This window comes from Corapipo altera, unplaced genomic scaffold (assembly GCF_003945725.1).
Source record: "Corapipo altera isolate COAL_440 unplaced genomic scaffold, ASM394572v1 48b, whole genome shotgun sequence".
NCBI classification, from domain to species: domain Eukaryota; kingdom Metazoa; phylum Chordata; class Aves; order Passeriformes; family Pipridae; genus Corapipo; species Corapipo altera.
Window position 1 is genome coordinate 13,040,490 of NW_020884884.1, and position 24,912 is coordinate 13,065,401.

The following is a 24,912-nucleotide window of genomic DNA, read 5'->3' on the forward strand; positions in this document are numbered from 1 at the left end:
CATGAAACCTCACCCTACTTTAAAAAAAGGTACACAATATTTCAAAATACAGCAGCAATTCAGAGGGCTCTTTATTCTGAAGCCTATTGTAGTGTAACTGTAGTATGGTATCTTCTGAAGTTAGTAGGATGAGTATAGTGCCGAGAAGCATCAGAGCTGCGGCAATGAGACAGAGCACTTGGTTGATTGCAGCTTATATAGGTTTTGATGGCTAAACTGTGTTTTTCATACACATCTGCTGCTGGTGTTCTGAAGTAAGAACTTAAGTAAAAGAACTTAAACAGGTGCTAATTGCAGTTCCTCACCATTCAGAGTGTCTCAGATTGTGTGAATAGAAAAACTATTTTAGACTAATAGTTTGACAAGTCCACTTAGACTAAGTTTTATTTTAGTCAATACAGGTAGATCTGACCAAGGCATTGGCTGAGAAAATCTCAAAAGTTTTACAAGCATGTCACTTGGTGGTCTATATTTTAGCAACATGCAGTGTCTCATTCAGTCTCGTTTCACTACACTTCAAAATACAGGTGTGACTGGAAAAGCTATTGACCCAATTGTATGGAATCCAGTAATTACTACATGAGTGGGAGCAGGCTATGCCAAAGCTTCTTGCTTAGTAATCACATAAAAGTTACTCTAAGCATGTTTGTTAATCTTGGAATGACCTTTGTTTTTTTTTATATGCTTGATAAAGTGCAGACATAATAGATAATGAAGTAATAAAGAGGAAACTAATAAAAAACACTGGCATCTACAAACTCATTACAGCAACATCATGAAGGGGACAAGGTATGGGTTTGTTTTTTTCTAAAAAAAAGTTACTGCTGCTTGCCATACTGAAAGCTAATTAAAACCAGTATTCTCAGTTATAAAATCCAAGAATAAACTATTAAAGATAAACACTTGATGCTTCTTTTAACATGCAACAATATTAAAATATTTTAGATGTAGAAAACTTTTGAAATTATTTGATGTTCTCACTGTTCGCAGACTGTCATTTTTACTTCTTCCAAGTAAGACTTCTTTTCTGCTAAATAAAGCATGGAATTAAATAGCATATAATGCTTTGCCTCTTGGAGGGCCTAAATTTAGCTTTGTGCAGTACAGTAGAAGTGAATCTCATTGTTATGCAGAGACGAGCCCACATTTTGTGGGGGAGGTTCTCATGACGCAGGAAAGCAGAACTCATACTGAATGAAAAGAGGCAGGTAAGCACACGGTTATGAAAGAAACATGTCCATCCTTGGGATTTTTTCAAGACTTGGTCACATAAAGCATAAGTCACCCTGATCTAGTCTTAACTTTGAGCAGGGGACTGACCTACAGACTGCTTGGTTTGCTCCAAGGACCGCTCCTCAGATGGATGGAGCTATACCTGGCACCATCTCTCTGGTGACCAGTGGTAGGACCGAAGGGAATGAATGACATGAAGCTGCGTCAGGGAAGGTTTAGGCTGTATATTAAGAAAAGGTTTTTCTCCCAGAAGGTGGTTGGGCACCAGAACAGGCTCCCCAGGGAAGTGGTCACAGCACCAAGCCTGAGAGTTCAAGAAGCATTTACAGAACGCTGTCAGGCACATGGTGTCATTCCTGGGGTGTCCTGCGCGGGGCCAGGAGTTGGACTCGATGATCCTCGTAGGTCCCTTCCAACTCGGCATATTCAGTGATTCTGTGTATTTTGAACGTAGCCACGGAACAGCAGGTGAAGCCGACAGGGAAGGCTGAGCACCAGTCGCTATTTCACAAGGCTTGGGCACCGCAGGCCCGCTGCCCGGACGAGCGCACAGGCCCCGCCGGCGCCGCCCCCGCCCCGCGGCCGCCCCAGGAACGGGCGGCGCGGCCTCGGCGCTGCCGCTCCTGCTCCTGCTCCTGCTCCTGCTCCTGCTCCTGCTCCGCCGGCGCGACCCGCGCGGGGCGCTGCGTCACGCGCAGCCTGCTGCTCTGCCCCGGTGACGTCAGCGCGCCGCCGGGTGACGCAGCGACGGCGGCGGGGCGGGGGGTGAGGCCTCGGCGCGGCGGGGCCGGTGAGTCCCGCGGGAGGGGCGCGGGCGGGCGCGGCGGCCGCGTCACCCCCGGGCCGAGCGGGGTTCCGAGGCCGCTCGGGCTGTGCGCTCCGGCCCCTCGGCGGGCAGAGGTGCTGCCGCTGGCGGCTCCCGCCGGACGCGGGCAGGGCCACCCGGGAGCGGGCCGAGGAAGCGCCGCCGCCCGGGGAAGGCGCCGGACGCGTTTGGCGGCCAGGCGATTTGACCTGGAGCGCCTTCCCGCGGAGGCGAGGGAGGGGGCGGCCGGGCGGGCCGGGGTCACCTTCCCTGGCGCCCCCGGAGCTGGGGCTCGGCGGTGGCCCGGGCTCTTCGGGCGCGACCTTGGGCGCGTCGCCGGCTCCGGCCGCCCTCTGCTCCGCGCCTGCCTCGCCCGCCGCCCCCTGCTCCTGTCCCCCTGGCTGGTTTGCCCCCTGGCTGGCTTCTCAAGGCCCTGTTGCAGCTGCCTTATTTGAATTTTCTTTTGCTATAACGATTAGTTTAGTATTTTGATGCTCTTATGGTACACCGTTTTCCCTGGTCCTTCTGGTGTCGGAGTAGTTAACCAGTTTCGCGCTGCTGTGATTCACTGAAATTACTTTAGATTTACAAGACGTATTATCAGACTTTAAAAAAAAATAAGTTGATGCTAACTTGTTAGCAATCTGCTGGTGGTCTCACTTGCCTAGCAATGCTGTTCGCTCTTGCTTTTAAAGTGCAGCACGCAGACGTAGCTGTGTTTGGCATGTCTTCTGTTACAAATCTGTAAATCAGATACTTGAAATATACTGTTCTTTTTGAATGTTTACTCATATTTAAGCAAAAAAACCCAAGAATTTTTATGAATGGCTTTTGAATATATTTTGATAATAGAGGCCAAATTGATAACATACATTACTGGTAGGGACAAATATTTACACTTTACATTTTGTTCCTCAAAACCGGGAGAGTTTCTTTGTCAAATGCCTGGTTTTGATTTGCAGGATTAAGGTGTGGTTAGTTTCCAGTTAATGAGACTACTGAAGAATATTTTTTTCTACATTCTCCTCCCTTGTTCTCTTAAGCATATATTCTAAAAAAGATTAGAGTGGCTCTTAGGAGAGAATTTGTAGATCAAGGTATCATCTCTTTAACAAATTAAATCCAGTTAATTTTTCCTGCTGGCAGGTATGATGGGAAGGATAACAATAATTTATACTTGTCGAGAGAGACTCATTATGTTGGTTGTGTATTTAAACAAATAAAGCCTCTATATTTCTGTATTTCCTCACCCTGCAATTTTGTTTTGTTTTCCTGTTTATAAAATTAAAGGCTTGCACAGGAGAAAGATCTGCAACTGCCTTAAGTGTTGTAAAAAAACCAACCACTAAAGCCAAACAGAACCCCCAAAACCTTCAGCTAGGCAAGAACACTTGAAGAGAACTGGCTGTGTAGGGAATAAAGCATGTGTGATAGAGTTGGTATAGATCCGGTTGAATTAGGACCCCTATATGTGAAAACAGTATCTTCAGGGACATTGATGCTGTGGCAGGAAAGTCAGGATGAAATTTTTGTGACTTATCCTGAACAAATGAATGGCGGTATGTTACCATCTTCTTTGACGATTAAGAATGTGAACGGTCAAAATTCAGTGATGATGACTCAAAAAAGAAATTTCGTTGCTATATTCTAATGTTATTAGAAGTTTTCCCATAAAATTGACATGTTTTTAAAGAATTAATTTCCACAAAAATTTGATTTGAGAAGTACACATCTCGCTTTTTTTTGTCATAATGCTCAGTGCTCCCAGTTTCTGATGGTATGTATTTCGTGCATTGTTTCAGGAAATGCTACAGTTGTTGCTGTGCAGCTGCATGTTGCTGAATAGCGTTTCTATGAGCTTGCTGTTCAATCTGTCTGTTGTTCAGAATGGCGAAGAACCCTAATTTTCAGGAAGCTGGTAATGTGCCTACAGGCTACGTTCACTGTAGATCTTCAGAGAGTTTTGCTGGTGAGTGGACCCATGTATTTTCTTGAGAATTTTAACTTAGTGGTTTAGTTGTATGCCATTTTAACCAGGTTAATTTATATGTGTGTTAATATATAATCTCCGCTTAGTATATTCTTTTTTGTACCAAGCTAAACTTACTCCTGCTCTTCTGTCACAGGGATACGTCTTAGACCAGAACTTGGAACCTTAGCGCTACAGCACTTAAATGACGGGAGTGTGTTTGCAGATAAGCAGTGCATAACTTCCCATATGCTTTAAGTCAAAACATATTTTAGTACTAAATTGTTGTTTAGAATGCTGTCATTGGATGATGTGGTTAGTTACCATCAATGCTACCATCTGCTTTTCTTTTAATCCTTTCACAGCAGAAGGTTTGGAGATGAGACTTGAAAGTTTTGTGAATTTCATTTTCTTGAGCTTTCATATTCTATATTTATAAAGTCAGATTCGTTATGTTGTTATTATTAATGGCTACTAAGTATCAGAACATGCTTTCATTTTTTTTCCCTGTTAAAATTTTCGCTCATAGTCAATTTTGTTATTGATACTTAGAAGTGCAAAGGAGCTGCTGTAGCAAGGGTTCTGACAGAATCAAAGTATTTACTCGGGTTATACCCTATGAATGTTGAAATATTTACTAAAAATTCCTATTTCCTGAGATATTAGTTTACTGTACCTGAACTTAGGAGAACAAAATATTTTTTTATAAAAAGACATATGCGTGTTCATTAAAAATACAAACCATATAATTTGAAACAGTGGTATGTTTGTACAGTAGTCTTACTGTCACACCTATCATATTCTGGGAGTCTACAGTAATAGAAATTGAAACATAAAGTAATATTTTGCTGGAATATATTTACAGTACAGCAAATTATTTTATGAAGTAATGAATTACAAAAAAATTTAATACTACTCAAATGCCTTCTGATCAACTGAGAACTAATTCCTATTTCTAGATAAAATAGTACTGTAAGAGAATTACTTTTAAGAAAATTCCCTTTGTGCAAGTCTGACAAAAATACTGTCTTGCTAGGTACAAACTAGATGATGAAGGAATTAAGCATTTCAAGGATATGAAGTTATTTGCTCAGTTATATTCTAGACTTATTTTATAAAGTTTTTAATTCCAGCAGTAGTCTATTTGCTTGCATTTATTTCTAAAGTTTTGATAGAGTTATCTGTTATATAAATGTTCTTAGCTCATTTTAAATGACTTTTTTTTTAAAAAGTATTCATGATAAATTTCTTGTATTCTTTTTTCTGTGCCTGCTATAAAAACAACTCTTCCATGTCTCATTGGAACAGCCCTGCTTTTCAGAGGATTCTTTAGAGTTAGCCTAAATGAGGGAGGGAAGTGACTGAGTATCAGTCTTCATTGCAGCTCTGGTTTGAGAGTTGTTTAGTAAGGATGTCGTTGGTGTTCTGCCGTTGTTGCTGCAGTTTCTAGATCGTGTTTCTCTGTGTCATAACGTGTTACAGATTACTGTAATAGAAATATAGCAAACCGAAAGCTGGGGGGCTGTTGTTTTTCTAGCCATGACACACATTGTGTGATATAGCACGCTGCCTTATGTAATAAATACTAGGCTGCATTTTTCACATGCTCTCTGTTGAAGATGGACACCAAGCAGCACATCTTTCAGCGAGGTCTTAGAAGTGGTTTGTAGGCCTTTGGACTTAACAAATGCCTTTCCCAATTTTGCAGTTTTAAGGGTGCCTCAAATCCACTGAGAAGACTGTTTTGCTTGTTTATTTCTGTGGTGTGAACAAGGCTGCGTGACTCCTGAAGCTCTGAGTACCTCCTGGAAATAGGTTATGGTGCTGGCAGGAGGCTTGTAAATGCTTGGTGTTTTATTCTGAAGTTGGTTACCTGTTCTTTGGCTACCAGGATGAGTAAACACCTGTATCCTCTGAAAGGTTGATGTTTGATGACAGAAGATGCCGGAGGGACCTTCAGGAAGGGTTTCACCCAAACTCCTAGCAGGATTTGTCTTTTTTTATCATAAATAAAACTTCTGAATTACAACTAGAAAAACACATGTTTAGCTATACAGGGAAGTTGTGAGCTCATAGTGACTTGCCACAACTAAAGAGGTTATTATGTTTTACTTCCTCAAATAAGAAGTGTGCAGATCACCTCAAGGGTTGACTAAATTCATACCAATAATTAATCCAGTCTGAGAAGATCTGAAGTAATGTATTATTTAACTCTGTATTTTGAAGACGGGACTGTCTCACTGGGCTGCTTTGTATGAAAAATCCACAATACAGACAAAACTTGCATTGGAAATCTGTGGTAGTAAACAAATGAGTTTGTTGAATACTTCTTCAGTGTATTAGTATTACCCATAGAATGCATATAAGGCATGAATATAGTTTCATAAAAGTGATACATTTCCAGCACTTTGGGTCCTTCAAGCATTTGAAAGGCTCCTCAGCTAGAGGCTTGTAGCCATGATTCGAGTCCTGTATTCCCTGTGATCGGCATGTTCCTGTTTGAAACTGACAGTTTAGAATAGTACACGGTACCAGCAATTCGAAGAACATTAAACATCAGAACAGATTTGTCTTGCTGCTTACACACGGCGATTTCTAAATTTCTGCTTTCATTGCTTGCTGTCGTTCAGGGTCTTGGTGTTCATAAGGACTGGCATCATTGGCTTACTAGCAAATGTCCCCACTTAAGACTTTGCCCTCTTCTGTGCACTGACTCTTGTTAAACGAGAGAGGTTTATGTGTCCTTGAGAGGGAAGTATGCTTTTGATTTTATTTGTTTATTTAACCTGAAATAGAAACAATTTCCCCTGAACTTTTCACCCTATTGGCACGTGAAACATCCACAGCTACTTAGTAGCAAAGTTAGTATGCAGCTGGTGGCATTTTCTTGTCTTCACCACTTTTACAGTCTCTTGGTTTTATTCAGACAGTACGTGTTCTTATTTTTTAAAGATAAGAGTGGATTCAGGAAAAAAAGAAGTAAAATGTAGACAAAATGGAATTAAAAATAGGTTTTAAAACCAAAATGTGTCAATGCTTGTACATGTAAGAAGTATCATAAATCAGTTTCCCTATGCAATCAAAGTTGGAACTAACAGAAGAGAGATAGTAGAGTTCCTTGATAGTGTACATGTAATTTGCATTTGTTGGATTGCCTGACTATTGCAAATGAAGATCAACAGCAGCAGATACGGAAGTGTAAGGTACAGAAATCTTCAAGGAGTATTGAGACCTAAGATTTGCAGCTGAGTATTATAGATGCTTTTGTTTCTTCCTCTGGTAATAAAAAGTTTTCTGTTTTGAGAGTGTTAAAATTTTACTGTTGTTTCTAAACTCTCAGATCTTTATGTTGTGATAAATATTATTCCTGAATAAATAGATGCTGCTGGACTGATATGAGTTAAGTTAATCTTGCTTGTTACGAAGTAAATGTTACTGGAAGTGTATTTGGCATAAATTTAAGCTGTTTTAGCTAATTATAAATTAACAAGTGCAAATGGAAGAAATAATCTGTTATTATGAAAACCCATCAAAATTAATTTACTATCATGTCAGAATGGAAGAATGACTGTACAGTATTCTATGTCCCCAAGGTTAGGCCACCTCCCGTATCTTGGCCAGTGTTGCTGGTTCTGTGCTGTAATGGCTACATGGACACACAGCTTCTAATTCAAGTGGCAGAGTCAGCCTGTGGAAAGCTGGAGTTTTGTTCCCATTTGTGCTGTGATCTGTATTGTCAATTCAATATGCTCTATTTTTCTCAAGTTTTATTTTCCATTTCTGTCACTTTTCGTAGTTTAATTTAAAGTTCTTTGAGACCTTATTTCTACAGTATTTGGATTTTGGGTTAAGCATTTCTACATGTTAAAGTGCAAATAATACTTAACCCTATGTGCATATGTTTTCTTTTTTGGGGTAGAAATGCCTGGAAACAGATGCATATTTTCTCATAATATTTTTAAATGGAACATAAAAATGCAGTGGTGTCGTGAATATTTCACTTGAAAGATGAATGTGTTAGCTGTGTGCAAGGTATGGCTTCCTCATTTTTCTTCTTGTGGTACACCATCTTTCTTCAGCACTAGGTATGTGCCCATTTCAAAAAGTGGATAGTTACTGGAGAACAGAGGATTTCTCTGAAAATATGGATGGTTATTATCTGAAACAGCCAACCTCTTTTTAAATAAAAATAAGCCAAAGTGTAACAACAGAAAGCCTCTGTTGCTGAAATAAACCCAAACCAACAAACCTGTGGAATTATTTTGTTTCTTCTTAATTCACAACAGAAGATATGACTAATGCCTTAATCTATATTGTACATTAGTAGAGTGTCTCCTAATTTTAATGACTGAGAGATATTAGGGGCTTTGTTTTCTTAAATATATGAGGGAACAAGAAGGCATCAAGAAAACTGAGTAGGAAGAGTAAGAAAATTGAATTGTTCATTGTAAAGAACAGGCTTTATCTGTTATTTATTAAAAGTTATCGTGATTGTTTATTTTCTCCCAGTTCTGGAAAGTTGATTAGAATCCTGCAAAAATGCTAATGTTTTCACTTGTCACTGATTTTGGTACAGACTTGAGAATTAAGACTGTGCTTAGTTGTTCACATTACTTGTTTATAATTTATGTGCATTTTAATTGAGATAAAGTTACTTTCTAATTGTAACATTATTTAAAATTGTTTAATTCTTAATTCCTTTTGTTGGAGGCTTTTTCTTTAAGTAAATGTATTGACAGAACAACAAGTTGGTGGAATTGTCTGAAATATTTTGTCAGCTGGAATTGTAGATGCAAGCTGCATTGAATCCTGTTGTAGATGAACTTTAATAGAAAATCTCTTGGATTACTTTTTCTTGTAATATATGGTTACTTAGACTGGTCACTCTTCTGTTGTAATTGCGGTTTCATGTTTGCCGTTTTTAATGTTTTTTGCCCTGTATAATACTGGTGGTTTTCTTTTTCCCTTTAGGCTACCAATATCACCATCCCTCCAAGATGAGTAACAGCCATCCACTTCGTCCTTACACAGCTGTGGGTGAGATTGACCACGTTCACATTCTGTCAGAGCACATTGGTGCTCTAATGAACGGGGAGGAATATAGTGACGTTACCTTTATTGTAGAAAAGAAACGTTTTCCAGCACACAGGGTGATCCTGGCTGCTAGATGCCATTATTTCAGGTGAAGTATAGCTTTTTGTCAGGCTTACAGGAAATTTTTATGCAAATAAGATAAACATTGTTTCTCTGTGAACTTTTCAGTATGTAATCATCTGTCCATTGAGTGTGACCTTTTCTGTGTGAATGGTTCCCAGCACATCAAATCATTGTGTCCAAATAGAAAAAGATAAATACCATGTCACAATGTTATTCTTTTGACCTTCATTAAATTGGATTTTGAAGGTAGTTTCACAAATTCAAGAGAAAGATAACTTGAGAACAGACAAGTTCTACTGCAAAATTGTTTTGATTTCTCAGAGTATAAATGGTGTGCCTCTATGGAATATACTCATCTAGAAAGTTTTATTTTAATGCATCGGAATTGAATGTTTAAAGAGATTTGGCTGATACAGATTAGAATATATATTTTAAAACTAGGAGTAATTGAAATGCAACTTTTTTTTTAAGAACTGGGCATTTTTAACTCTAAACGTATTTAGTAGAATTCCTGGTAATTTTCCAGTGAATTTTATCAGAGGGATAAGCTAATAGCTAAACTAAAGTGTGATTGCAAATTTTGTTCAAACTGTCATTGATTTATCTCAAGATTCAGGAGTTGCCATGTGCTGGGTTTAGGAATAGGAGATAAGAATCCTGAGATTTGCTAACACTGCAAACTATTTGTTTCACTTGCTTTATGAAATAATTTTTTTTAAATTTTCTTTCTCACTGATAGTACTGTATTTAAAAAGCAAGGCACAACAACCATATCTCAATTTCTGGTTCACAAACTGTTGTTCTAAGTGGAGCTGCAGGTATTATTGTGTAGGATAAAAACATAATGCATTAGAAGATTATTCTTGGGCAGTTACTTTCAGAGCAGAGCCACACTATAAATACCAAGTATAAGGAGTTTTCTTTTGTAGATTCTTAAACCATGTCCCCTTTGTATTCCCCTTGCTGCAAATAGTTATTCCTTTCTTTTTCTACTTTTTGCATGGGTTTTGTCAGGATATAAATTTCTCAAATTTTATCTTCCTTATAGAGCATTATTGTATGGAGGAATGAGAGAATCTCAGCCTGAAGCAGAAATTCCTCTTCAGGACACCACTGCAGAAGCATTTGCCATGCTGTTGAAATATATTTACACTGGTCGTGCTACACTACGAGATGAGAAAGAGGAGGTTCTTCTAGACTTCTTAAGCCTAGCACATAAATATGGATTCCCAGAACTGGAGGATTCTACATCTGAGTATCTTTGCACAATACTTAATATTCAGAATGTCTGTATGACGTTTGATGTTGCCAGTCTTTATTCTCTTCCCAAATTAACTTTCATGTGCTGTATGTTCATGGATAGAAATGCCCAGGAGGTTCTCTCCAGTGAAGGCTTCCTGTCACTTTCTAAGGTATATGTTTTGTTTGCACTTTCCCCCCCTGAAAAGTTTCATTTTAATCTGTGTATAACTTCATGATAAAATACTAATGCAGGCACCAAATAAAAATTTATTTCTTAGTTAGCAGTTGTCATTTTATACAACTGAAACGGTGACAGCTGGGAATGTTCAAGCCAAGCTGAACTGGAAGTTCTGGTGATCTGTTCTGAATTTTTTAGTTATTTAATTTTGACCAGTCAGTATAGCTAAATATAGAAAATCTGATGGAGTATTCTAAAAGATGGGAGCAGGCAATCTTAATTTGTCTCATTTCGTCTGTTCTTGATATAATAGAATTTGGCTTCTGAATGCCACAGAGGGAATGTAAAGATTTGAAGATGGCAGGAGATACTCCATTCCATTATTTTCTTGATACAGGCTGCATCAGTGATGGGGGATTTTCTACTGTGTAAACTAAAGCATTCTGGAGACTGCTGTGATTTATGTTGCTGATTGTTATCATGTTCTGAAGTTGCAGAATATAGTGGTGTGGTAGGGTGGTTTTGATTTTCTGTGTGTTAGTTCTGTTGTTAGATGCATATTTATGGTTGAGTCAGGCTAGTCTATGAAGTTCAGATTTTCCACTTACTCTGGAGTGGTCTTTGAACTGTTTATAACAGTGACAGAGTGTTTTCAAGTGATGTTCACATGAAGTAGCAGAGGACCTTAAATGATGGTTTCTTTTTTTTTTTTTAAGTGTTTTTAGTGGAAAAACTGTGAACGGTCTCTTCCTTGAATGAGTATGAGACACTTTGGCTCTGCTAACTTACTAGTTGAGAAGGGAAAAATATTTTTTTCTCTACACTCTCATCTGTCCTGTGCAGTGTGTCAGTCTGAACTCTGAGAGCATATTAATGATAAAGAAATGAGGAAACGTCATTCATCAGGAAGAGCATACTTTGGTGTCTTTGGTCTAGCCAGTCCTGGTATATATGAGAGATTTAGCCTTTTTCTATGCAAACTCCTGATTATTCTGCTAGCTAAGTGAAAATCCAAAAGCTGTTTGCTTGTTCTTGTTCTCATTTTGCAGTCAGTGGTTTTTCTGCATGAATAAGAGCCACTGGAGTTTTTACCTACTTATTCTAAGTTTGTACCAAAAGACAAAGAGATTGTGGGGAGATGGAAATCTCGAGTAGTTAGAAATGGTTTAAAAAAGTGATTCCGAGCAACACTTTTTTCTTATCAGTGTTCTTAGAGCAGCTTAAGTTTAAAGGAGTGTTTTGAACTATACTCCCAAATCTGTTATAATATTCCAAAGTAAATTTGAAGTAGTGAGTGGTATTATATTGATTTGAGTAGTTCTCTGCATTTAAATTCTGACTTATTTTTTCTAATAGTTTTGTAATATTACCTATTATTTTTGTGGTGGATTCTGTAATTCTTACATAACTAAAACAAGATACAGTTTCAGGGAGTTACTCTCATGGAGATTATTTTTAATAACTACAAGTTAAAATACCCATTAATTTTTACCTTATTTTAATTTCCCATGATTAAAAAAATAAAACTCAATTTAATTTCTGTTTATTTGTGTGGTTTTATTTTGTTCTTGTTTCTCTTTTCCAGGCTGCTCTTCTAAGTATTGTAGTGAGGGACTCATTTGCAGCTCCTGAGAAGGACATTTTCCAAGCTTTGATGAACTGGTGCAAACATAACCCCAAGGAAAACCATGCTGAAATCATGCAAGCAGTACGTTTGCCACTGATGAGTCTAACTGAACTACTGAATGTTGTGAGACCTTCTGGATTGTTGTCACCTGATGCCATCCTAGATGCCATTAAGATTCGTTCAGAGAGTCGGGACATGGACCTCAACTACAGGGGCATGTTAAGTAAGCATCAAGGTTTTTGTTTGCTTCCTTTTTATTTAGTGACTGTGGTTGTCTGGAGGATATGGTTAGTGTGTGCTTTTGAGTTTTTAACTATTGTTGCACGTTTTAAAGGTCTGACATAAGGAAGTATCTTGTGTACTGTTCATTTCTATTTCTCAGATAATATTAGTCAATGTATTTTCTTTTTATCTCAGATATTGCTCAAATGTTGTAATAAAAATGTATTTTCCTAGAGGGACTGCTATTTTAATAGAAAAGCTTTTACAAAAATATTAAAAGTAAAAATGCATTGGCTCTGAGATATATGATATTTAAATGGTTTTATGTTGATGGTAACTTGTTTTCTACTTCTGTGAAGATTCTCATATTTTCTCCACTACTTATGACTTTTCTCTTACTCTTTACATGCTTGCCCAAGTAGTATAAACAAGTCTTTCAAAACTGTTTTAATGGAAGCCTGAAAAGTGTGAGAAGCTTTGTGCTTGGCTTGGGTCTGTGCTTCTTGTTAATTCAACAGGAGTACCTAGCACTAGAGCTTTAGAAAGGTATTGTTAGCTCTCTAATGTGTGACTTACAGAGAGTATTTAGCCTACAGTAAAGAATAAAGTTAAATGTTCTCTCAGAGCCTACACTGTATTCTCAGTCATACATGATGAGCTCTGAAAATGTTAACTGCATATCCCCTTTGTTCTCCTGTAGAAGTTACAGATATTAATATTTAAAGATATGAGTTTAATACTAGGTTACTGTAAAAGTCTTGTCATGCAAGATATTCTATTGACACTGCAGTAGATAAATTTGAATAAGTCAGATGGTGTTTTCTTTGACTTCTTTTTCTGAATGTTTCTCTCTCCACAATAGCATGCTCCTAATCACAGCTTTTTGGAGAGTGGGATTTCTTTGTTTTTTAAGTACTCGTTCAGGCTCTTGGAACTTTTTCTGTTTGCATAAATGTTGACAACCACTTACAGTTTCATAATTGTGTATTTGATGTAGTAGTGCTACAATACAGTTAAAATTTCAACACTTCAAATTCTTTTCTTTAGATGTCAAACTTAACACCCTGTTGAAATTCATACTTCTATTGCCAATCTGCCTGAAGAGTTCAGGAGCAGCTTTTTATCATTTAGCTTTCAGATCATGTTTTTTTGGGTCTCTCCTCAAAGAAGGTTTTAAAAATGTCTTTTGAAGAGGGTGGTTCATCAGTGTATTGTTTTGTAGCTGCAGGTAAGGATAGTTATCTCCAGTTATCTTGATGGAATATGTTCCTAGCATGCAAGAAGTTTATTACTGCAAAATGATGGCATAAAAAAATTTGCTTTACCGTGTCGGTTCAAAGCCCAAGTAGCCAAAACTTTCCTTTTTCACTCGAGTTCATTTAGCTTTGCAGTGTACTAGAAGGTGATATAGCTATCAAAAGAGCTATACTACCCTGTATACCACCCTGCAAATTCATGATGCATCTTGAATATTTGATCCACATCTTGTATATTTTATGTGATTTTTAGTTTCCTTCCACTTACGGAAAACAAGACAAAACAAACACCCAAAACCAAAGTGAACAGCAATTGAAATCAGAAAAAGAAGACAGAAAGAAAGGGCAAAAAAAAGTGTTAGAGATATGGTGAGAAGCTGATCACAAGGAGAGACTAAACAGACCAAAACTTCAAAGCAAGAAGGAAAGTACTGATTGAGTGAGGAAGGTGCAACAGAATTCCGTAAAATCACAGAGGAGACTGAGAATATAGCTATTACAAGCTAGTAAATTATCACAACTTTATTACCATAAAAGACCTAGGGGGTATTGAAGAAGCTAAATTTCTAAAATACCTTTTTTTTTTTCACTTGAGCATGTGTTTTCGGCCAAGAAAGGACACTAGCAATAAATCTTTGGTCTGACCTAATAGAGGTGATGTTCAGAACACCTAATTTGCAGTATGAGAGTGTAAAAGTTAAACAATTATTTCCTTTTCTTCTTAGTACCAGGGGAAAACATTGCAACAATGAAGTATGGAGCACAGGTTGTAAAAGGGGAGCTGAAGTCTGCTTTATTAGATGGAGATACTCAGAACTACGACTTGGATCATGGCTTCTCTCGACACCCGATCAGTGACGACTGCCGTTCTGGAATTGAAATTAAACTAGGCCAGCCATCAATAATCAACTACATACGGATACTCCTGTGGGACAGAGACAGTCGGTAGGTGCCAAGTTGACATAAAAAGGGAAGGTAATGCATTTTGTACTAATGAAAGTTTACCAAATATGAATTGTTTTAATTGTTTTCTGTTTGCCATTTATCAACTGCTATTGTTTTAGTTTGAAAAACAGTTTTCTAGTTCATTGGAAGAACCCTATTTTTAACATATTTACATTGTAAACATTGGATGAATTTTTTTTCAGGTTTTTTCGATGTCAAAACATAAGAAATGACACACTTTTACAATAAGGTTGGACTCGATCTTTGAGGTCTTTTCCAACCTAAATGATTCTGTGATTCTGTAATTCAGAGATAGTAAAATTTATTTAGAATGTGAATTACCAATAAACTACAGTAGTTATTAGAAGCCACTTCATGGTTTTTAGTTATCTAATTGTTTCAAGTAAATTCTCCTAATTCAGTTCAACTGAAATTTATGTTTCTACTCTATTTCTTTTGGAAAGATAAAAAAATAAAACTCCAAAGGTACAAGGAACTGCTTCATAAAATATTATACTACTTGTCCCAGAAGATCAACCAAATTAATGAACCAATTACCAACCAACTTTATAAAATTTAAAGCAGTATTAGAAATATACTAATAATGAGGAGTTCTCTAGCAATTTCTAGAGAGCTTGTATGACTGGAAAAATGCCCCTCATCTGCAAGGCATTAATTAGCAGCTGCTGAAACTCAGAGAAAAAAATATTCTCTGTGGGACAGCTTAGTACAGAATTATCTGTTGTTTAGTGTCCTGTGCCCTTGATGTGAAATTTTTAGAACAAACCATTGTTGCTGGCAAAATATCAGACAAAATGGACCTCTTCTCTAGAGATTTTTGTCTTCATAAAATACTGAGGGCACAGTGGTTTAGGATCTAGTTTCTGTGTCATCCTCATTTTTTCTTACTTTCTGTGGAAAGTTTGCTACTGGGCTTTCTTTTGCTTCCTATCAGATTCAGTACCGGAATTAACACTGACTGTCCTGTGCAGGGCCAGTAGTTGGACTTTTGTGATCCTAATGGGTCCCTTCTAACTCAGAATATTCTGTGATTCTGTGAATTTTCAGGGTTTTTTCTCTCCAATAGCTCAACTGTCTTAAGATAAATGGAAATGGAGGCATTTGCAGTACTTTGCCCATTTGTGGGCTCCTCAGTGTAAGGTACTGACCTTCTGGAGTGAGTACAGCAGGACACCAAGATGATGAAGGCTTGAGCACATGAGAACCTGCAGTTTTAAGAGGAGCAGGCTTAGAAGGGAGAATTTGTTGCTCTCCTCACCTATTCAGTAGAAAAATGTAGAGAATACAGGGCCAGACTCCACTTACAGCTGTGTGCTGAGAGTGCAGAGAGCAGTGGACACAAGCAAAAAGATAAATTCATGTTAAATAGTAGGAAAAAAATTCATAATGGGGTAGTTGAACTTCGGAAGAGTTTGACCAGAGAAGTTATGAATATTAGCCCTTGGAGGTATTCAGAGTTTTACCAGCCAAGGTCTTAAGGACCTTGCTCTGATATTGTCCTTGCTTTTTCTAGGGATTTTTCAAATCTCTCTACACTCTCTTAGTCTAACAGTTGCCAACCACTTACCTACATCTTTCTTGTGGGATACATAATAATGTACAAAGACATGGTTGCTTCTTCTTGAACATTTTTTTTAAATACTCATTCATTTTAACTCTCTCTGTGAAGCTTTGGTCTACTGGATATTCTTAACAGAACCAAATGTAAGATAACAGGTGTTTTGCACCTCTAGTTTAGAGGTGTTATTAACAGCTGAGTCTTAGATATAAAATTGCTAAGGAGAGTAGCTGTCCAAATTGCCTCTGCTAAAAGATGCTATCTAGCCTCAAAAAAAAAAGGCATATGATAATGTGACTGTATTTTTGAGATAATATTTCTTTGTTTGGTACCTTCAGAAACCAAGAAATAGCATGTTATTTATTGGTTACAAGTTTACATTAATCCAGCAATGATGATGTGAGAATCTCTTAAATTTTCACCACACAGAGGACTGTCAGTAACTTTTGTATCCAAACCTCTCAAACTCTAAAACATTGAAGTCTAGTATGGTCAAATATGCATAGGCTAGTAATAATAATGTTGCTAAAACACGGTGTATTTATATGGGTTGTGAATATTACACATCCGATTGGTGTGAATGTGAAAGCTGATTATGCAATTGACATCTAAAAACCCCTCCAAGTGTGTCAATTGCTATTAACAGCCTCTAACATTTTAAGGATTTTTAAGCAGTACCACTTTAGACACCTACTCTTCTCAGTCCTCAGGAAAATTGGAAATATTAACAAAGGCATTAATGTTTAACAAGAAATGTTTCTGTAGAACTCTGGAAGAGCAACTCCTCTTTAGAAATCAGCGTGGAAGGATGTTAACTGCTGATGTGGTGCTGTTGAAATGCCTGTGAATGTTGCAGATTAGTACATTAGGAGAAAGAAAATATGCTGAAACATATATTTCGTGATTTGTTGCTCCACAAGTCAAGTTTCTACTTAATTATAAGTGTCACTGTCGTAGGTATAATAAGGAATTAGCTATGGCTTTAAAGTTCTAGTTTGGGTTTGTTTTCTCTTAACAGCAAACTATAGTTTTGTTTATAAGCTAAACATAATTGATAAGCAAGAGGAAGACAAATTTTGTTGGTGACTTTTTTATTTTTCGTGAGGTAATTTTGGAGTGTATAAGGAAGTAGTGACAGGCTTAACAATGTATCATAAAGAACTTAAAGGGTTAAAAGTGAAGAACAGCATCAGTGAGAATGACCTTAAAGTAAATTTGCTTTTTTTAAGTGAAGGGTTTGAATTTGCATTTTTGATCTGCTAATTGTTTTGGGTTTTTCCTTTATTGATTTGGCAGTAGAAATAGTGCTTTAGTTTTATTCCGTGCAGAAGGAATACAAATTATTATTGGTTTTGTGATTGAGTTGAAAGTCTCTGTTGCATTTTTTGAGGTATCTTATAGTGACTGCAGATTGTGAGTGTAAGGATGTTTTAAATCATTCTAAAAATGCCTTAACTGCATGACAGTTTATTTTCAAAGCTAGTTGGAAAACAGGGATCTGGGTAGGAATAAACAACCTTCTCTTCAGCACAACTGAATATCGAGAAGACACTGTAAAATTTAATACCTAAAATGTGTCAACTTGTGTTCTAACCAGTGTTTTCTGACAATCCATAGGTCTTATTCCTACTACATTGAGGTGTCCATGGATGAATTAGACTGGATTCGAGTTATTGATCACTCGAAGTACCTCTGTCGGTCCTGGCAGAACCTGTATTTTCCTGCCCGTGTCTGCAGGTTAGTTCATCAATGTAACATTGCATGGCCAACATTAAAGAATGTGGGCACCAGAATAAGTTGCTGGATTTTGCTACTGCATTATATATTTCTAAAAATGTGTTATATACACAACTTTCATCAGCTATCCTAAAATTTTCTATCTTGGTGGATGCTTCTTTAATGTAAATATAGTTGATAAAATGTACTTTTTTACTCTGGTTCTTCCATATCTCCTTTTTTTTTGACTCTGACTCATGCTCTTTTGCAGCTGATAAGATTTTTTTTTTCCACTCAGTAGTAAACATTATTCTTTGACTGCCTAAATGTTTATAATGCATTTACATACTTACTCTAGACTTGGAAATGTATCTTTATATATTTTATATATTTTCTGCTGATGCACTGAGAGACTGTTTTAAAGTTGTGAAAGAGTGAAAGGAGGTTTGAGCAATGCCTTGTGTAACCCAAAATACCTAGATGGATTTAAGCAGTATGAGGGGATGATGGTTTTTTTTACTGTGGGTGCTGGGAATTCTGAAAAAAGCTTATAATCAGATTGAAGCTATTTTATCCAAAAATTGAATCGAGCTCACTGAGGGAGAGGCCACAATCTCTAGATATCAAAGATACTGTTGTCATTAGGTTTTGGGTCATAGGCCCAAGGAGGAAATTACCTGTACTGTGATTGTTTTGGAGACGCAAAGTTTTTATTCGGCACAGCAACTCTTGGAATCCCCAAGGAGGGAAGTGCTTTCTTTTTCCCAAAGAACAACCTCTTTCTCTGATCCTTACTGCTCTGCAGCATTAGATTGCTGGCAAGCAGTTGTGGTCTATGGGGAAGGGGTCTGGTGGGTCACTTGTGTGTCTCTCCTCAGATAAATCTTTCTCAGCCTTGCTGTCCTTTCGTAAAGTTTATACTGAATGTAAGTGACTTGAAATTTGTTTTTCCTTATACAAACAAATACATTCTCACCTTTTCCCTGTAACTTTTTTAATTCTGGTTTTACCATTTTTCTGAAAAAAATGGTGCAGTCCCTTAGTTTGTGTGTGTATTGATAAATTTTTGCTTAAAGATGTCTGTGATAAATCACCTAGCATTGATAAAATGTCCATGAGTTGGTAGGTGTTTTACATTTCCTGGGGGTATTTTTTTTTGTGCGTGACTTTAGCTTCATGCAAATTGGATTGATTCTTAGTATGCACATGGTTTTTTTGCTTCCATCATGTTACCAAGATAATGTCTAGGGACTTTTCTGTTGTGGTGGGACTTCCCTAAATTGTTTTTTCAAAAGGACTGCCATTCTTTGGCCTCATTCAAAGTCTTGTCCAAAAGTGACTATTCTGTTTCAACAACAGTTTATCTGTTTGCCATCCACCCTCCCAGGTGTCTTCATCTGTGTTTGAGTGTGCGTGTGCTGTCTTTTGAGAGTGTCATTGTTCTGTGTTGGTGAAGGCCCTTTGTAGCCTTGCCTGAAAGTGCAGAGAGGGAATAGAGGAGGCGAAAATATTATTCCAAAGTTTTAGAAGATACCTTACGCGTTTTTTTGGCACAGAAGGATCTCTTGTACTTTCTAGCTCTCCAGTGAGCTCCTAATCCTCTGCAAGTGACTTGCCCTCTTTTGGAGGAGCAGATTATCAGGAGGGAGTTCATTTCATATGGTGCTTTCATATACACAGGGATACAATTTCTGCATGCACAAGCACATCTGGGAACCTCCCCCTTGCAGTTTTATTGTAGCACGTATTGGAACTTATATACAGTTATCCAGATATCTACAGCACAAATTTCCTTATCACATAATCCTCATGCCTCAGACTTTTCCTGTTCTGCTTCATGATTCACAGGAAGCATATTCTATTCTATAAATCTCTGTTCCTCATTGTCATATCCACAAAGTGGTGGGGAATTCCTTGGAGGTGCAGCTTCTTTGAAGAACAAGTGAAAAAGTCATGTAGTAGCATAAGTTTGAGTACTTATTGTTAAGGAGCAGTAACCTTAAGGCACTCACCTTAAGGTGAGTTCTCAGTTGAGTCAACACAATAATTCTTGGTTGTTCTGTAATCTCTGCTTACATCAGTGAATTGAAGCCTACACTGTAGTAAGAATGCATTCGCTAGTCAATAGTAAAAGTGGCTATAATTTACTGCTCTATTATGTGTTTTTCCTGTAAATAATAAGAAATTTTACATGTAATTAGAGATGTAAAATTGCTGACAAATTTTTGAGGAGTTGCACTTCAAGAACTTTTTATTTATTTATTTATTTATTCATGTTAATATAGATAGTTAGATCTAACTTGAAGGTTGGCTCTGCTTTGATCTGAAATTTGGACCAAATTCCCTCCAGAAGAGAGGCTTTGAGTAGTGGAGGCTACATACACTTACATATTAGTATTAGAGACTTTTATTTATCTGTCTCTTAATTAATATTCTGTTTAGAAAGAACTAAGGAAAGACTACTAAAGTTTTTCATTTCCAATTTCAGTGTTTTGTGATTATGTTTTTAAAGTAGTTCTGTTTACTTAAATGAGTTAAACTAGTTATTTCTAGGATACTATAACACATAAAATAGATATCTTAAAATGTGTAGCAGTTTTTGTCACCTAAAAAAGGTGTTCTCTAGTGTTTTGAGCACAGACTTAAAATATAATATGTGATTATGTGAGAATTTATTCTTTTGTTATTTGATATTCTGTTTTTACAGATAAGTTATGCATGCTTATCAAAGGGCAGATATGTTTTAGGTGTTTTATATGCCCTGTTTTATCAGCAGATAATAAAAAGAAACTCATTTTTTAAATTTGAAGATGTAAATGCCTGCCCCATTTTTAGAGAAAGACTATAATGTAACTCAGCAAATCACTCGTCTTTACTAGCACTTGGTTAATCAATACATTTTTTAATCCAAAGCTAATTATATTTTCATATTGCTCAATGCTGCTTCTGTTGTATACTCAAGTTAGTGTGGCACGTCCCAGTGCCAAAATGTTCTTGTTGTTGAACAAACAGTACAGAGGACTGGATTGCAAGCATCATGTTTTACTCAGTCTTCCTGCCATTAGTTTTCACATTTATTCCCTTTTTGCCTTAGTAATGCAGATAATATTTTTGGAAACAACCACTTCGGGAACCATGCTGCGATTTTTTAGAGGTTTTTTTTTTTTAGCAGAAGATCATGGACTAAGTGTCTTATCAGTACAGGCTTGAGATAGGTGGCGTTTTGGTTTTTTTCATTTTAAAAAAAAGGTTATTTTAGCCCAAAGTGCTTTATAACATCACTGTATAGGATGACATTTTGAGGAGCAACAAAGAACTGGAGGCTAGAATTACTGGCTGGGTGTTTTTATTCACACACCATTTTTCAAAGGGAGGGAGTAGAACATGTCAGATTCTGTACAGATTGTTGAAGGACAGCCAGTTTGTGTCTGATACACTAGAGCAATTGTTCAAACAGATTATAAAGAGGATATGAGCCCTGTAACATTAGGCAAGGTTAGTTGCCTTTTTGAGTTACCTTCCACATAAATATTAGTTGTAAAAGGTGAGAGCTGTCAAGGACTGAGCTGATGTGTTCATCTAAGTTTTAAGAAGCTACTCAAACATTTTCATGGGTGTAAAAATTGATGTAGTGTGTCTTCTATTTGCATGTATGCCAGCTGAGGTTTTTGTTTCTCTTTGAAAACCTTTAACTTTTTCTCTTAAGCAAATCTATGTTGAAATCTGCAGTCAATGCCTCTTTCACACTAGATAGATGAAAAAAAAATGCACCATTCTGGCAGTTAGTTGTTAAATAAAACAAATAATTTATACCAAAGTGAATTAAGACCAGTTCACCCTCTTTAATGAGTCATGTGTTGTGTGTGTCATAGTCTCTGTCATGACTTTGATTTTTTTGATATATGGGGCATTGTGAAATATTCACAATAGTGTTAGAATTAGAGGCATTATTGCGCTTCCCATGAAAGATAATTTGTACTTGGCAAAGAATGTATCAAACCATCCAAACTAATTAGACAGAGTCAAGTGAGTAACATGATAAGATTATTTACATGCTTTGCTTCTTCGTGTTAGTACTTGCATGCTCCAGCATAAAGGTTCAGAGTAAGTTTTGCCAGCCATAACCTTTGTTAGATTAATAGATGGAAAAAATGGAGGGGCAATAACCAAAGACTGAAATGCTGAAATAAAAAGGAAATGAGAAGATTGTTTATGCTTTCTCACACTCATCAAATGATTTATTTGTTATTTTTAAAATGTAATTCCTGATTTAGATATACAAGCTAATTTGTACCAGGAAGATTATTTATTTGGTATCAAAGCTTAGTACTACAAGTGAGGGATGTTGCTCTACTTAGAGGGCTTTTAGTAAAAAAAAAAAAAGGTAAGTATAATACGTGGGGGTTTTATTGACAAATTGTGTTTTAGACTTTTAATTTTTGCTTTAAATGCTTTTAGAATACATTATCCTACCACCTTTGAAAATTGAACAGCCCTATAGTATGCAGAAAAAGCAACTAAGAGAGTGAGATTACAGGGCAATTTTTTTTTCCTTTTTTTAATACGGTACTGTATTTTTTCAGAATTTCTTTTGGTCCTACTTTCATTGTTTGTGCCTTTATAGCAATTTTCATGCAGAGCTGAAAACTCTTTAGAGGGAAGACAGGACACAGAAAATATTCATGTAATCAGGTTCCTGTCAAAGTTAGGAACATGTGATGAACCCAACATGTGTTGGGTTCATAGTTCTTCCAGCTTCCTCTTGTAACACTGAATGTAATACTGGTAAAGATCTTTGAACAGGTAGTGCTGTTTCCTGTTTTATCCTGCTCACTTTTTTCATCCTTTCATTTTTGTTTTGCATTTTCATCTTTTTACTTTGTCTTAGACCACAAAATATGAAAAAATTCATTAAAAGAATTCAAAGAAAATGAAAAATTTTGAGGTCTCAAAGTAAGTCAAATGTAACCACAAGATGTCACTACAATAAAAGTTTAAAAGTCTTATCTTCTTTCTGTTTAAACTCCTTTGGTGAAACTGTTATTCCTACTGTGTGCTTTGTTTGTGTATTAAAACTTCCCAGATTTTTGGAATCCTTCTGATTTGCTGTTTATGCTGTAGAGGGGCAAGTACAGAGATGGTTCGTAAAATCAGAAGGAAACGATTCATTTCTCATGGTTCATCTGACATTGGATGATGCTGAGTTTTGGTTAGGGGAGTATTTGGCTCACCGGACTAATTTAGGGTTTTAAATTAATGCCACGTTATCAGTAATATCAACACTTGAAAAAGATAATGAAAGGAGAAAGAGATCAATTTTTATAGGCATTTACTACTATTTTAATATCTTACCTCTTTTTGAGATATTATAATGTAACTTATCAAAAAGAAATATTAATTACTGCTGCATAAATTTTTGTCACTAAAGCATTTTTTTATTAAGAGAACTGACAGATCCTTGTAGAATAATGCTGTGAATATGGGAAATTATTTAAGCATATTCTTTTTCCTGTTTTTTAATTTGCTTTGAACTCAAAAATATTGAGGTTTTCTAATACTAGTATGTTGAATTAATAGTGATACAATATGTTTAAATGCCTTAAAGCACTTGATTGCTATAGGAAGTGTGGCATTACAGTTATTTTTACTTTAGAAGGTGTACTTGTGTATTAAATGTATTTATTGGTGCAGAGTGAATTACTTGCCTTTCCTTTTATTAAGCATTAATGCTGCTGAGTGGGTTTCTTGTTTGACGCTTTAACAGTTTTTGCTACTAATGATTACACCATTTGTAATCCTCTGCCTGAGTGAAGACAAATTAAATTGTACACCCTGTCTCCTGAACACTGACAAAATGCAAAAAGAGTAAATGTTTCAGTATTAATGCAGTTCTAGACTAAGAAATACCAGTAGTTGTGCACAATTATTTTGCACATAATGATATGCAAAGAGATTTGATTCTTAAGTATAGTCTAGACAAGACATTTTTCTTTAATTCTGTTCTTAATCAGATAGCCTCACATAACTGTGCTTTCTGCTGGTGGTGGTGCAGTAATTTTATTTTTCTTTCTACCTGGAAAATTTATTGAAATTAGCTACTGATTAAGCAGCAATGTCTCATTTGCAGCTTTACCAGTAGGTCTCTGACATTCTTATCTGTAGTAGGTACCCATTTTGCAGTTTTCCTGTTCTTGGTGGAATCTCAGTGGACAATAACTTGCCAAAAGGCATTCCAAATACAGTTCGATTTAAAATGTTGAAACAAGTGAGGAATCAGCTCTTGAGGAAAAAGCAGTTGAAGCATTCTCCCAGGTACTGGAAATAAACTGAGGGGAAAGCAGTGTCTGCAGATCTAATTTAGTGCTGGTTTGTTTTTTTTCACATGTTCTCTCCCCTTCCCCAGTAGGGAATGCTGGTGTTCAGAAAAAGCATGCAGGCGTCCAAAGGAAGCTTTTGGACATTGTTTTAACTTAAAATGAAACCCTACTACGTCACTGACCTAACTGGAAAGCATAGGCTAAGAACTGCTGGCAGGAGCTGGGTAAGGCCTTCAGTCAGGCTGAAAAGCATTGGAAAATTTTTTCATCAGTAAGTCATTAGTATCTTTATAAAAAGACTTCCTGCAAATAGAATGATTAAACTTGGGGAACTGAATCTATCTTTACCTTAGTTACTGCATTTGAGAACTACAAATGGTTGCACAGGCAACATGTTGATTAGTTATTTTGTTTATACCGTTCTTCAGAAAGCATTGACTGTTATGTAAATATTTTATTTCCAACTGTGCAAATATGCTGATGTTTCTGAGTTTAGGCAAAAACCCCCAACCTCACTACATAATTCAAATTAGCTTTTCTTTATTTCTGGATAACTCAAATTTTAAAATCTTTTCCTGATTCTAATACTGTAAGTAATTCAGTGATAATGTAATGTCCAGAGATAAGTAAAAAATTATCTTGGTTTGTATTACAAAAACGTATTAA

At 36.7% G+C, this 24,912-nt stretch overlaps 1 protein-coding gene across 2 annotated transcripts in view; it reads left to right on the forward strand.

Moving 5' to 3' along the window:
* The first annotated feature begins 1,948 nt into the window (after positions 1-1,948).
* Positions 1,949-24,912, forward strand: part of BTBD9 (BTB domain containing 9) — a 117,721-nt gene continuing 94,757 nt past the window's right edge. For both annotated transcript variants that reach the window (XM_027641723.1, XM_027641724.1), the window contains exons 1-7: positions 1,949-2,023; positions 3,841-4,007; positions 8,979-9,189; positions 10,213-10,576; positions 12,170-12,434; positions 14,415-14,634; positions 17,831-17,950. In XM_027641723.1, the coding sequence (XP_027497524.1) occupies positions 3,926-4,007; positions 8,979-9,189; positions 10,213-10,576; positions 12,170-12,434; positions 14,415-14,634; positions 17,831-17,950 (1,262 nt within the window). In that variant the 5' untranslated portion in view covers positions 1,949-2,023; positions 3,841-3,925. The remainder of the gene's footprint in view (positions 2,024-3,840; positions 4,008-8,978; positions 9,190-10,212; positions 10,577-12,169; positions 12,435-14,414; positions 14,635-17,830; positions 17,951-24,912) is intronic.